This window comes from Rhinoraja longicauda, chromosome 2, assembly GCF_053455715.1.
Source record: "Rhinoraja longicauda isolate Sanriku21f chromosome 2, sRhiLon1.1, whole genome shotgun sequence".
In the NCBI taxonomy this organism is placed as follows: Eukaryota; Metazoa; Chordata; class Chondrichthyes; order Rajiformes; family Arhynchobatidae; genus Rhinoraja; species Rhinoraja longicauda.
Window position 1 is genome coordinate 89,871,489 of NC_135954.1, and position 14,530 is coordinate 89,886,018.

General features: G+C 49.4%; 1 protein-coding gene across 4 annotated transcripts in view; it reads right to left on the bottom strand.

Annotated features, from left to right (window-relative positions):
* Positions 1-533: 533 nt before the first annotated feature.
* LOC144606873 (uncharacterized) overlaps positions 534-14,530 on the bottom strand; it is a 78,502-nt gene continuing 64,505 nt past the window's right edge. For 3 of the 4 annotated variants that reach the window (XM_078423328.1, XM_078423346.1, XM_078423352.1), the window contains 3 exons: positions 6,867-8,751; positions 3,390-3,623; positions 534-828 (listed from right to left, as the gene is read on the bottom strand). In XM_078423328.1, coding sequence (XP_078279454.1) covers positions 761-828; positions 3,390-3,623; positions 6,867-8,751 — 2,187 coding nt within the window. In that variant the 3' untranslated portion in view covers positions 534-760. The remainder of the gene's footprint in view (positions 829-3,389; positions 3,624-6,866; positions 8,752-14,530) is intronic. The other variant, XM_078423337.1, reaches the window with a different exon arrangement.

The following is a 14,530-nucleotide window of genomic DNA, read 5'->3' on the forward strand; positions in this document are numbered from 1 at the left end:
GGTGCTGGGGGCAAGAGAGAGTAGGGGAAAGGGGTGTGCTGGGGAAAGGGGGGATGGGGGAGAGTAAGTGTGTGTCTGGGGGAGAGAGAATGGTGGCGGGGTCTGAGAATGGGGACTGGGAAGGAGGACAACAGGGGTCGTCCGGAGGGGGCTTGGTGGTGGGGGAAAGAGGTGTACTGGGAAAAGGGGAGGTGGTGGGGAAAGGGGGTGTGTGGGGAGGAGAGAATGGGGGGTGTGGGAATGGGCCCAACGGGCCCTCTTTGCTAGTATATAACTAAAACTCATTTTGTATGTATGTTTCCTAAGAGTTGAGGGGGAAGGAGGAGGGGAGGATTGAGGGGGTGAGTGGGAAGGAGGGGGGAGTGCCGGAGAGCCCCTTAGAGTGGGGGGGGGGGGAGATAAAGGGGGTTGAGGGAGGAATGGAGTGGGTGAGTGGGAGAGGGGAGGGTGCTACACCAATGCAGGAGAGCTTTGGGCCCAATGGGTCCACCCTATTCCAGTATCAAATAATGTGATTAGCAATAAAACCTGATACTTTAAATTTTAATAAATCCTCACCCAAAAATATTCTAACAAACATTTCTCACTTTAGCAATGTACATTAAAAAAAAGGATGTAATGAGAATTTCAGTGGTTAACTGCTATGCAAGATAGCCTAAAAAAAATGTCATGGCTTGCAACTACCAGAACTCTAGACTGTTATTACAGTGTTGTTAATATTCTCTAGAATACACCAACTTTAGGTAATCATCGAAAGTCCTCAAGTCCGAGCACGTGTCAGCACACCAGCCTCCAGCAGCACATCAATCAAGAAGGAGACCTTTATACCTAAAAACAAAACCAAGCATAATTGAAGTTAAAAATGTGTGAATTTCCCAAAAATAAATGTAAAGCAATTTAAATCAAATGCACCCATGCTAAAAATGAGAACAAAGACAAGGGTCCTTGTTCTGGTAAACCAAATGCATAAATTCCAGTGGACAGCATGACGCAAAGAGAAGTATGGGCGGCACCATAGTGCAATGGTAGAATTGCTGCCTTACAGCGCCACACCAGAGTTACATTCTGATTACGAGTGCTGTCTGTATGGAGTTTGTACATTCTCCCAGTGACCTGCATGGGTTTTCTCCCACACTCCAAAGACATATAGATTCTCACTCCAAGGAAGGGAACAAAGGTCATGAACTTGCATCAACATTGCTCAAAGTCACAGCAGGAAATCGCAAAGTTGGTAGGGGTGAGCCAAGCTTCTGTCACCAGCATTGTCAAGCAAGAATCCACAACCGGATTTTCCTGTCCACGACGGGCAGGTGCAGCTGCAAAAGGAAGATGACTCCAAGAGATGAGGCCTTGCAAATTCAGGAAAGTAATAAGGATCCGAGAAAGACAAGCGATGCCCTGAAGAAAGATTTGAAGGCAGTGGGAGTCTCAATAAGCTAAAGCACTGTGCGCCAATTGAAGCCTGTCATATAGCCAGAAGACCCGTGAAAAAATAATTTCTCGGTGCAGCGATGAAGTAGAAACGATACCAGTGGCCTTAAAATGTAAAGACTGGATATATGATGCCTGGAGAAAGATGTTATTCGTGATGAAAGCCATTTTCTGGTTCAGGGCCAACATAGCCAACATGTTCGGAGATTAGTCAGTGAGCCAGTGAGAAAAATCCACATCAACCAATTTGTCAAGCATCCTGAAAAGATGATGTTCTGCGGTTGTTTCAGCTACCATGGTGTTGGTCCGATGTACCCAGGTGATGGAGTGATGAGATCGCCGCCAATATATCAATGGATTGCATAGAGTGGCACAGTGGTGCAGCTGGTAAAGTCACTGCATCACAGCACCAGAGATCTGGGTTCCCTCCTGATCTCAGATGCTGTCAGTGTGGAGTTTGCATGTTCTTCCTGTGACAGTGCATGTTTCCTCCAGGTGCTCTGGTTTCCTCCCACATCCTAAAGACATGCAGGATTGTAGGTTAATTGGCCACTGTAGATAACCCCGAGTGTGCAGGGAGTTGATGAGAAAGTGCAAATGGGCAATCAATGGTCAGCGTGGACACAGTGGGCCAAACACCCTGTTTCCATGCTGAATCTCTAAACTAAAGAAGATTGATGTCGGGGAGAGACTGAAAGGAAAGGACTGTATCATGAAACAGAAGCTCGTCGAGGCCAAAACTCAGTTGTGGTATAGAGATGAAAAAATCCTCAAACTCTAGACAATTTCATGCAAATCATGTCACTGACTTGATAAAGCACTGCGGTAGACATATAATCTACTAAATACATAATGGTGTGATGGTAATGAATAAAAGGCAGCCCTCAGACTTTGATATCCGAGTGTATGATTGATTCAAATTATTTTCACAAGGGTGTACTACCATACATCCTTAACCCAGTATTAAACATCAGAATAAGAAAAGTTAAAATCCGATTGCAATTATTATCTTGCAGCAATGATACCACAGTAAAACTTCATTTTAACAGACCCCTTTATAATGGAGTATAGTTATAGTGGACAACTCACCCAGCGCTAGCACTGTCTCCCCAGCCGCTTAGAACCCTGGCTTCTGACATCATTCCCGACTCGCTAGGTACCCAGACGAGCCCTTCACCCACTGCACCGTCCCGCTGACATGGCCGTTATTGTGGCTCACGTTGTTGCCCCTGGGGTCCAGTGCTTTCATTGGACCTCTGCCATCGACAGGACACGCTCGGTCATCGTGGGGGTCTACTCTCACCAGCTGCTGCTTCTTCCTGTCAGCTTGTCACATTGCCCATGTCCTGCCCGACTGTCACTGCCTCCTTCTTCCATCGCTCTGTCCAATCAGCCTCTTAACCCCCTGTCCTCCTCCACCGGCTCTTCCCCCTTGTCCCCCGGAGTCGCCGACATAATTCACCTTAGAAGTGGCAGCAGGTGAGAGGGGAGGGAGGCCGAGCCGTCCTGTCGATGGCAGCAGCCTGAAGAAGCGCCACTGGTCAAGAGCTACAACGTGAGCCGCAACAACAGTAGTATCAACGGGGTGGGCAGCAGTTGGTGACGAAGGACTCACTGGTGCAGACCAGCAGCATAGGCGCATAGTTTCAAGGTGAATCGACACAAAGTGCTGGAGTAATTGTGCTCCAATTTCACCTATCCATGATCTTCACTGTTGCTACCTGACTCCCTGAGTTACTCCAGCATTATGTGTCCTTTTGTGTATTAACTACCATCTGCAGTTCTTAGTTTCAACTACATACAATAATAGCTTACTCGTAGTGAACAATCTGTAATAATGGACATCATCCACCCCCCCCCCCACCCCCATGGTCATTTATAACAAAGGTTTACTGTATTTAAGACTAAAGACAAGTGTTCAAATGCCATTCGATTTTAATGTACAAAACAAAAATTACCTTTTAATGATGGATTGATTTTTGATAGTTTAGTCAGTGTTTTTGTGGCCTCATTAATATCCATTCCATCAATAGCCTTAAGCAGGTGTGGGGTCAGAATAGTATTGCCTTTTGTCTTTGTCACTCCTGTATTGCATGGTGTGGGTTTAATATTTTTATGATTTGGCTGAAAAAAAATGTTTTTGCTATTTGTTGTAACCTGCAATCCAATTGCATTCCTCAACCTAACAGCACCTGCAAAAAAAAGCACAAAAAAAGGTTAATGGGTTACATTAATATATTGCTAGTGCAGCCCGTGCCATTCACAAGATAATAAATACATTTTCAACAGCACACAAGCATGACTTAGACAATTAAAACAACTCTTGTACAGTCACTCTTCCATTTACCCCATCCAGTCCATTTTTAGTTATTCCCCCTAGCATTATTTCCATTATTTTAATCACTTTTTGTGTAACAGTTTAAACACTTTTTGAATTTAGTTTTCATTTACTTAACCAGCTCCCTTTCTGGCCTACAATCCTTTAAGGAAGCAAATAGGATAAATTAATAACATTAAGATCAACTCCTTGACCATTTCTTTACACGATATAATTAGAGCACAGTTTATAATGCATTACTGTTTTGCTTGGGATTATTCTAAAATTCTGTTCTGTTTTTTTTATACAATCTGTTACGTTTTTGTAGTTGGTGGTCAAAAATGAACATAGTACTTAATTCGAGACTTAAAAGGAATTGCCAAAATGCCAAGACCGAGTGATATGAACACCAAAACCTTTGGCATGGACCAATCACTTTATATTTATCGCAATTTTTTTCCCCACACATTTTGATTATTGCAAAATATTTTAAACAGATCAGTAGTATTTTTCAGCCAACAATTCTTTGCCCAATTCTATAGCTGATTAACATTACCAAATAATGTCTTAATGTCTGAATTAAATGCAGAAACAGGGCTTTTGGATCCTTGTACCTAGTCCACCATTCACGATCATGGTGAAAATCCTACCTGAACATCGTTTTCCCCTATTAATTCCATATCCCTGGATTCCATAACAATTCAATCAACAACTGATCTCTGCCTTCAATATACTTGCATTTACATTCTGTTGTAGAAAGGTTTGTAGCAAGGCTGTCTAGGAATTCCAAAGTTTTTATTCCATTTACCTTTATAAACATAGCACAAAAAGTAAGGAAATTTGTGTTTGGTAGATTATTGCTTTGTTGTAACAATACTTCTTGGCAATAAATCTTATACCGTTGGAAAGCCTGTTTATTTCCCTTTTAAATGGTGCCACATTTGTAAGGAACATGCATTTGTGGGATGAGCAGCAGAGCTGAGTATATGGGTTGCGCCCATGAAAAATTTGCCAAATCTTCTCTGCCAATGCCAAACAGCTTATTCTGCTGTTGCTATTGACTCTTGTTTTGAACTTCTGGTACCCCCAGGTGCTGATAATCAGGTGCCTGATTGGCACCTGATTGGCAGCATCTGTGAGCATGGGCCCTGCTACAGTGGTCAGTAGGTGTCTGCTCCAAGAATCGGCATGCCACGTTTGACTGATCTGGATAGGGCCCGTGCGATAGGGCAACTTCAAGCTGGTGTTCCGCAAAACCAAGTTGCGGCATTATTTGGAGTGAGCCCTAGTACCATCTCCAAAGTGAAGGCCAAGTTCCATATAACGGGGGATGTCAGAGACAGGCCGCGAAGTGGGCGTCCCAAGAAGACGACACCCGAAGAAGACCGTTTCCTCACCCTGTCAGCACTTAGGAACCGTAGGCTGTCTTCTACAGATTTGCAGTCAAGGTTTGCAGGACGATATGGCCGACGGCTCTCTGCCCAGACAATTCGGAACAGACTGCACGCAGCCGATCTCCGGTCTCATAGGGCTGCCAGGAGGCCTGCCATGACTGCCCTTCACCGTCAGGCCCGTTTGCGTTGGTGTCGGCAACACGTGCACTGGAACCTGAACATGTGGAGGAACGGTATGTTCAGCGATGAGTCCAGATTCTGCCTACGGCAGTTGGATCATAGGGTCAAAATGTGGAGAAGACGCGGAGAACGCTATGCTGAATGTTGCACCGATAAGAGTAACATCTTTTGGTGGAGGCAGTGTGATGGTGTGGGGCGGCATCTCCCTCACTGGAAAAATGAGGCTTGTCATCATTGGAGGCAATCTCAATGCAGAGAGATATCGAGATGAGATTCTGCAACCAGTGGCAATCCCATATCTCCACGGTCTGGGACCGAACTCTATCCTCCAAGATGACAATGCTCACCCCCACAGAGCAGGGTTTCTCAGAGACTACCTCCAGAATTTGGGAGTGGAGAGGATGGAATGGCCTGCCAGCAGTCCTGACCTCAACCCCATTGAACACTTGTGGGATCAGCTTGGGCGTGCTGTTCGTGCCAGAGTGACCTACACAACCACGTTGGCTGACTTGCGACAAATGCTGGTTGAAGAATGGGATGCCATCCCACAACAGTGTGTGACCAGGCTGGTGACCAGCATGAGGAGGTGCCAGGCTGTTGTGGCTGTGTATGGTTCTTCCACACGCTACTGAGGCTCCTGTTTATTAAATGAATAAATTGTTAAATTGCCAATGTCTTGTTTCTTCAGACTTCAATCATCCAATCCACCAAACAACACCGAACAAGAGTCAATGGCAGAATAAGCTGTTTGGCAATGGCAGAGAAGATTTGGCAGATTTTTCATGGGCGCAACCCACATACTCAGCTCTGCTGCTCATCCCACAAATGTATGTTCCTTACAAATGTGGCACCATTTAAAAGGGAAATAAACAGGCTTTCCAACGGTATAAGATTTATTGCCAAGAAGCATTGTTACAACAAAGAAATAATCTACCAAACACAAATGTCCTTACTTTTTGTGCTATGTTTATATAGGTCCATAGTTTGCAGAGTCTCGGAAATCTCAGATATCTGGGATAGCAGGTATCCACTCAGGGGTAATTATATATTTGAAAAAATGAGGGTGAACAAATGTGAAAAATAGATGTGACTGTTAAAGGGGTCAATCTATGGAATAGTTGCAACAATGAATTAAAAGTGTAGTAATTTGTGTAAATTCAAGAAAATGTTCAAAAATATTATATTTGAAAGATACAAAATATGTGATCAGCACTGAGAAATGACTGACACGATAGAAATGATGGTTCTTCACTATATTTGTGTTTCTTTTTATGTTTTGTTTATCTGCTTCTGACCTATGATGTTGTGTTTTTTAATTATAGTTTGTTAAGTGTTAAGGGTAGGCATAATAAGCTTTGGCTTCTGCTTACACCTTTATTTATTTTTTCGGTCAGAAAATGTGTGTGATTATATTGGGGGTTTTTTTTTTTATACAATGTTTTTTGACCTATTTAACTTTCACAACTGTATGGTCTATCTGTTATATTGTATTGACCGGAAAAAATAAAATAAATAAATAAATCCAGAACAATAATCTATTGTACCATAGGGTTGTCTTATTCCTTCATTCATTATACCATAAGGTCGTATTTTTTCTCCATCCATTATATTTACAAGTGGTCTTATTTTGCCATGCATTGTACCAAAGGGTGGTCTTATTCTTTGATCCATTATCCCAAATGGGCGTTTTAATCCTTTATCCATTAGACCAGAGGGTGGTCTACTTTCTCCATCCATTATACCAGAGGATGGTCTTTCTCCATCCATTATACCAGAGGGTCGTCCCATTCCTTTATCCAGTATCCCTAAGAGTCGTCTTCTTTCTCCATCCATTATACCACAGGGTCGTCCCATTCCTTTATCCAGTATCCCTAAGGGTGGTCTTCTTTCTCCATCCATTATACCAGAGGGTCGTCCCATTCCTTTATCCAGTATCCCTAAGAATGGTCTTTCTCCATCCATTATACCACACGGTCGTCCCATTCCTTTATCCAGTATCCCTAAGAGTGGTCTTTCTCCAACCATTATTCCAGAGGGTCGTCCCATTCCTTTATCCAGTATCCCTAAGAGTGGTCTTCTTTCTCCATCCATTATATCAGACGGTCGTCCCATTCCTTTATCCAGTATCCCTAAGGGTGGTCTTCTTTCTCCATCCATTATACCAGAGGGTCGTCCCATTCCTTTATCCAGTATCCCTAAGGGTGGTCTTCTTTCTCCATCCATTATACCACAGGGTCGTCCCATTCCTTTATCCAGTATCCCTAAGGGTGGTCTTTCTCCACCCATTATACCACAGGGTCGTCCCATTCCTTTATCCAGTATCCCTAAGGGTGGTCTTTCTCCAACCATTATACCACAGGGTCGTCCCATTCCTTTATCCAGTATCCCTAAGGGTGGTCTTTCTCCATCCATTATACCAGAGGGTCGTCCCATTCCTTTATCCAGTATCCCTAAGAATGGTCTTTCTCCATCCATTATACCACAGGGTCGTCCCATTCCTTTATCCAGTATCCCTAAGGGTGGTCTTTCTCCAACCATTATTCCAGAGGGTCGTCCCATTCCTTTATCCAGTATCCCTAAGGGTGGTCTTTCTCCATCCATTATGCCAGAGGGTCGTCCCATTCCTTTATCCAGTATCCCTAAGAATGGTCTTTCTCCATCCATTATACCACAGGGTCGTCCCATTCCTTTATCCAGTATCCCTAAGGGTGGTCTTTCTCCATCCATTATACCACAGGGTCGTCCCATTCCTTTATCCAGTATCCCTAAGAGTGGTCTTTCTCCAACCATTATACCAGAGGGTCGTCCCATTCCTTTATCCAGTATCCCTAAGAGTGGTCTTCTTTCTCCATCCATTATACCACAGGGTCGTCCCATTCCTTTATCCAGTATCCCTAAGGGTGGTCTTTCTCCATCCATTATACCAGAGGGTCGTCCCATTCCTTTATCCAGTATCCCCAAGTGTGGTCTTTCTCCAACCATTATACCAGAGGGTCGTCCCATTCCTTTATCCAGTATCCCTAAGGGTGGTCTTTCTCCAACCATCATTCCAGAGGGTCGTCCCATTCCTTTATCCAGTATCCCTAAGGGTGGTCTTCTTTCTCCATCCATTATACCAGACGGTCGTCCCATTCCTTTATCCAGTATCCCTAAGAGTGGTCTTCTTTCGCCATCCATTATACCAGACGGTCGTCTCATTCCTTTATCCAGTATCCCTAAGGGTGGTCTTCTTTCTCCATCCATTATACCAGAGGGTCCTCTCATTCCTTCATTCATTATCCCCGAGGGTAGTCTTCTTTCTCCATCCATTATACCAGAGGGTTGTCTTATTCCTCCATCTAGTATACCAATGGGTCTTTTTATTCCATCTTCCAGTATACCAGAAGATAGTCTTGTTTCTTCATGCAATGGAGGCATTTTCTCTGAATTCTGAAAAGTAATATTTAAAATTATAAAATTGAGTGACTTAAATCCTCTGAATAATATCCACCTGCAAAAAAATGCATTTACCGTTTCCTGCAATGAGTGCATGTGAGGCGCAGAAGGCAGTCGTTCAAACTATCTCGCCTATAGATATATATATATATAATATATATATCTATATCTATCTATCTATCTATCTATATACTACTAAAACTCAGATCTTGTAGCGTTGTATATATATTCCACTGATGTCGGCTGAATACGGCAAAACGGTGAACCGTAGCGCCACGATTTTTGTACCGCCTTAATCACCACGCGGGCCAATGCTGGAAAATGATTTTTTAATTTAATTCTGTCGCATATTTTTTAAGTTACACAGGTTTTAATGCAATGCCCCCCCCCCTTATTGAGGTTTCGATAGAGGGCGCTGCGGTGAGGCAGTGCTCAGTACGCATGCGCGGAATCTCCTCACTCTGTGCTCAGCACGCATGCACGGAATCTCCTCACTCGCAACAAAAAAATGGACGCCGTTAGCGGCGCCAGCCCGCGATCACCGGCTCACCTCTCCTCTCCCCCCCTGCTTCTCTCCTCTCTCCCACACCCGGGAGAACATCTCCCCGCTATCCCCCCCCCCCGGGTCCATCCACAACACCTCCCTCCCTCCACCACTACCTCACCGCCCAAGGGGAGGGTGTGGGGAGAGTAAGAGTGGGGCTGGGGGAGGAGAAAATGGGAGGTGTGGGGACGGGCCCAAAGGGCCCGCTTTGAACGGGCACACTTGTTCTAGTCTATCTATATACTACTAAAACTCAGATCTTGTACCGTTTTTGTATATATATTCCACTGATGTCGGCTGAAGGCAATTCCGGCAAAACGGTGAACCGCAGCGCCACGATTTTTGTACCGCCTTAATCAGCATGCGGTTCGCTGCTGGAAAATGATATTTTTATTTAATTCGGACGCATATTTTTTAAGTTACAGAGGTTTAAAAGCGCTGCCCCCCCTGATTTATCGAAGTTTTGACAGAAGGGGGGCGCTGCGGTGCGGATTGTGATGTCACAATGCCCCTGTGAGATGAACTCGAGCTGACCCCCCTTCCCCCCCCAGCGGTATTCAGCGTGTGACGTCACAATGCCCCTGTGCTACATTGTTGCGAAGAGCTGTCAAGTCAAGTCCATTTTATTTGTATAGCACATTTAAAAACAACCCACGTTGACCAAAGTGCTGTACATCTGATTAGGTACTAAGGAAAAAAATGAAAGTGGCACGCAAACAGTTCACAGCGCCTCCTCAATGAGCCTCAGACGCTAGGGAGTAGAAATAGGTTTTGAGCCTGGACTTAAAGGAGTCGATGGAGGGGGCAGTTCTGATGGGGAGAGGGATGCTCTTTCCACCCTCCCCCTCTCTCCCTCCCCCCTCCCCCCTCCCCCCCTTTCCGCCCTCCCCTTCCCCCCCTCCCTCCCCTCCTCCCTCCTCCCTCCCTCCCCCTTCCCTCCCTCCCCTCCTCCCGGTTACAATGGAATCCCTACGAGGACGGGCCCAACGGGGAAAGTGGGGTACTGGGAAAAGGGGAGAGCCCCCTCCCTCCCCCCTCCCCTCTCCCCCTCCCTCCCCCTACCCCCTCACTCCCCCCTTCCCTCCCCCCCTCCCTCCCCCTCCCCTCCTCCCTCCACACCTCCCTCCTCCCTCCCTCCCCCTTCCCTCCCTCCCCTCCTCCCGGTTACAATGGAAACCCTACGAGGACGGGCCCAACGGGGAAAGAGTGGTACTGGGAAAAGGGGAGAGCCCCCTCCCTCCCCCCTTCCCATCCCCCCTCCCTCCCCCTTCCCCCCTCCCCTACCTCCCCCCTCCCTCCCCCTCCCCCCTTCCCCTCTCCCTCCCCCCTTCCTCCCTCCCCCTCCCCCCCCCTACCCCCCTCCCCTCTCCCCCTCCCTCCCCCTCACTCCCCCCTCCCCCCCTTCCCCCCTCCCCTCCCCCCCTCCCTCCCCCTCCCCTCCTCCCTCCCTCCCCCTTCCCTCCCTCCCCTCCTCCCGGTTACAATGGAAACCCTACGAGGACGGGCCCAACGGGGAAAGAGTGGTACTGGGAAAAGGGGAGAGCCCCCTCCCTCCCCCTCCCCTCTCCCCCTCCCTCCCCCCTACCCCCTCACTCCCCCCTCCCCCCCTCCCCTCCCTCCCCCTCCCCTCCTCCCTCCACACCTCCCTCCTCCCTCCCTCCCCCTTCCCTCCCTCCCCTCCTCCCGGTTACAATGGAAACCCTACGAGGACGGGCCCAACGGGGAAAGAGGGGTACTGGGAAAAGGGGAGGTCCCCCTCCCCCTTCCCCCCTCCCTCCCACCCCCTCCCCCCTCCCCTCCCCCCTCCACTCCCCTCTCCCTCCCCTTCTCCCCACCTCTGCCCCCTTCCTCCCCCCCTCCTCTCCACCCATCCTCTCCCCCCCTCCTCTCCCCCCCTCTCCTCTCCCCCCCTCTCCTCTCCCCCCCTCTCCTCTCCCCCTTCCCTCCCCCCTCCCCCTCCCTTCCCCCTCCCTTTCCCCCCTTCCCCCCTCCCTTACACCCTCCCTCCCCCTCTCCTCCCCTCTCCCCCCTCCCTCCCTCCCCACTCTCCTCCCTACCTCATCCCTCCCTCCCTCCCTTCCCCGCAGCGCTGACCGCCGGGAAGTGTAGTCGCCGTCGCCTCTCCCGCTTCTGCTCTATAGATAAGATTAATTTCTTTTTCAACAAAGAATGCTGTTTATTTTAAAGTAAAATAGACACCTCTCCTCTCTCCCCCCCTCTCCTCTCCTCTCTCCCCCCCCTCTCCTCTCCTCTCCCCCCTCTCCTCTCCCCCCTCTCCTCTCTCCCCTCTCCTCTCCCCCTCTCCTCTCCCCCTCCACTCTTTCCTCTCCCCTCTCCTCTCCCCTCCCCCCCTCTCCTCTCCCCCCTCTCCTCTCCCCCCTCCTCTCCCCCCTCCTCCTCTCCCCCTCCCTCCTCCCCCCTCCCTCCTCCCCCCTCCCTCCTCCCCCCTCCCTCCTCCCCCCTCCCTCCTCCCCCCTTCCCCCCTCCCACCCCTCCCCCCCTCCCCCCCTCTCCTCTCCCCCTCCTCCTCTCCCCGAAGCGGAAGTGTAGTCGCCGTCGCCTCTCCCGCTTCTGCTCTATAGATAAGATTAATTTCTTTTTCAACAAAGAATGCTGTTTATTTTAAAGTAAAATAGACACCTCTCCTCTCTCCCCCCTCTCCTCTCCTCTCTCCCCCCCTCTCCTCTCCTCTCCCCCCTCTCCTCTCCCCCCTCTCCCCTCTCCTCTCCCCCCTCTCCTCTCCCCCTCCACTCTTTCCTCTCCCCTCTCCTCTCCCCTCCCCCCCTCTCCTCTCCCCCCTCCTCTCCTCCCTCCTCCCCCCTCCCTCCCTCCCTCCTCCCCCCTTCCCCCCTCCCACCCCTCCCCCCCTCCCCCCCTCCTCTCCCCCCCCTCCTCTCCCCCTCCTCCTCTCCCCGAAGCGGAAGTGTAGTCGCCGTCGCCTCTCCCGCTGTTTGATTTCATTTATAACAAAGACATTTATTTAAAATGAGGAATGTGATTTTCATTAAGTTTGATTTTATTTATTTTAAAAAAGCTGCTGCTCTATAGATAAGTTTATTTCCTTTTCAACAAAGAACGCTGTTTATTTTAAAGTAAAAACGCGGTTTTTGTCATTGGGTTTCATCCTCCCTGTTAGCGCCCGATTGGTTGGGTCTTTACGTGGGGTACAGTGATTGGCTCTACCATCCCTGTTAGCACCCGATTGGCTGGGTCTGTACGTGGGGTGCAGTGATTGGCTCCACCCTCCCTGTTAGCGCCCGATTGGCTGGGTCTCTACGTGGGGTGCAGTGATTGGCTCCAACCTCACACTTGATGTGGGTGGAGCAGTTGATTTGAACTGACACCAACTGCCGTAACCAACAGTCCACCGCGCTGCTGCTGGTTGAGGACAGGCTCCAGCATCGCTCAGGAGGGCAGTTTAATCCAAATACAGAAAGAATATTTATAGATAAGTTTCTTATCATTTCCAACAGAAAAATTACATTTATTTTAAACGGTACGAGATTTCCATTGCATTTAATTTTATTTTTAAAAAAAGATAAAAGACAGAGATTTCATAGATAAGTTTACTTTCTTTTTTAACAAAAGAACATTTATTTCACATAAGTTTAATTTCATTTATAACAAAAACATAAGCTGCTGCTCTATAAATAAGTTTAAATTCTTTTTCAACAAAGGATGCTGTTTATTTTAAAGTAAAATAGGCCCCTCTCCTCTCTCCCCCTCTCTCCCCCCCTCTCCTCTCCTCTCTCCCCCCCTCTCCTCTCCTCTCCCCCTCTCCTCTCCCCCCTCTCCCCTCTCCTCTCCCCTCTCCTCTCCCCTCTCCTCTCCCCTCTCCTCTCCCCCCTCTCCTCTCCCCCCTCTCCTCTCCCCCCTCTCCTCCTCCCCTCTCTCCTCTCCTCTCCTCTCCCCCCTCTCCCCTCCCCCCCTCTCCTCTCCCCCCTCTCCTCTCCCCTCCCTCCCCCTCCCTCCCCCTCCCCCCTACCCCCCCTCCCCCCCCCTTCCCTCCCCCCTCCCTCCCCCTCACCCCTACCCCCTCACTCCCCCCTCCCCCCCTTCCCCCCTCCCCTCCCCTCCCCCCCTCCCTCCCCCTCCCCTCCTCCCTCCACACCTCCCTCCTCCCTCCCTCCCCCTTCCCTCCCTCCCCTCCTCCCGGTTACAATGGAAACCCTACGAGGACGGGCCCAACGGGGAAAGAGGGGTACTGGGAAAAGGGGAGGTCCCCCTCCCTCCCTCCCCCCTACCCACCTCCCTCCCCTCTCCCTCCCCCCCTTCCCTCCTCCCTTCCCCCCTCCCCTCCCCCCTCCCATCCCCCCTCCCTCCCCCCTACCCCCCTCCCTCCCCTCTCCCTCCCCTCTCCCTCCCCCCTCCCCTCCCCCCTCCCTCCCCCAACCCTCCCCCTTTCCTCCCCTCCCGGTTACAATGGAAACCCTACGAGGACGGGCCCAACGGGCCCACTTGGTCTATTATACTACTAAAACTCAGATCTTGTATGTATATATATTTCACTGATGTCGGCTGAATACGGCAATTGCGGCAAAACGGTGAAATGTAGCGACACGGTTTTTGTACCGCCTTAATCACCATGCGGTTTGCTGCTGGAAAATGATGTTTTTGTTTAATTCGGTCACATGTTTGTTAAGTTACAGAGGTTTAAAAGCGCTGCCCCCCCTCATTTATCGAAGTTTTGACAGAAGGGGGGCGCTGCGGTGCGTGCGCCTGCGGTCAGTACGCATGCGCGGAATCTCCTCACTCTGTGCTCAGCATCTCCTCACTCGCACCAAAACAATGGACGCCGTTAGCGGCGCCAGCCCGCGATCACCGGCTCACCTCTCCTCTCTCCCCTTGCTTCTCTCCTCTGTCCCACACCCGGGAGAACATCTCCCCGCTATCCCCCCCTCCCCCGGGCCTTTGAATGATGCGATCTCCCGCACCCCCCCCCCCCCGGACCTTTCACTGAAAACCGTTTCTTCAATTGCCTTCTGCGTGTGACGTCAAAAAACTCGCACAAACCCCCTCCTACTGATTTATTGAAGGCTTTCAGCGTGGCACCTCTCCTCTCTCCCCTTGCTTCTCTCCTCTCTCCCAAAATGATGCTAAGAGTATGTCTGGGGGAGAGAAAATGGGGGGGGGACTGAGAATGGGGACCGGGGAGTGGGACTCCGCCCAAGGGGAGAGTGTGGGGAGAGTAAGAGTGGGGCTGGGGGAGGAGAAAATGGGGGGTGTGGG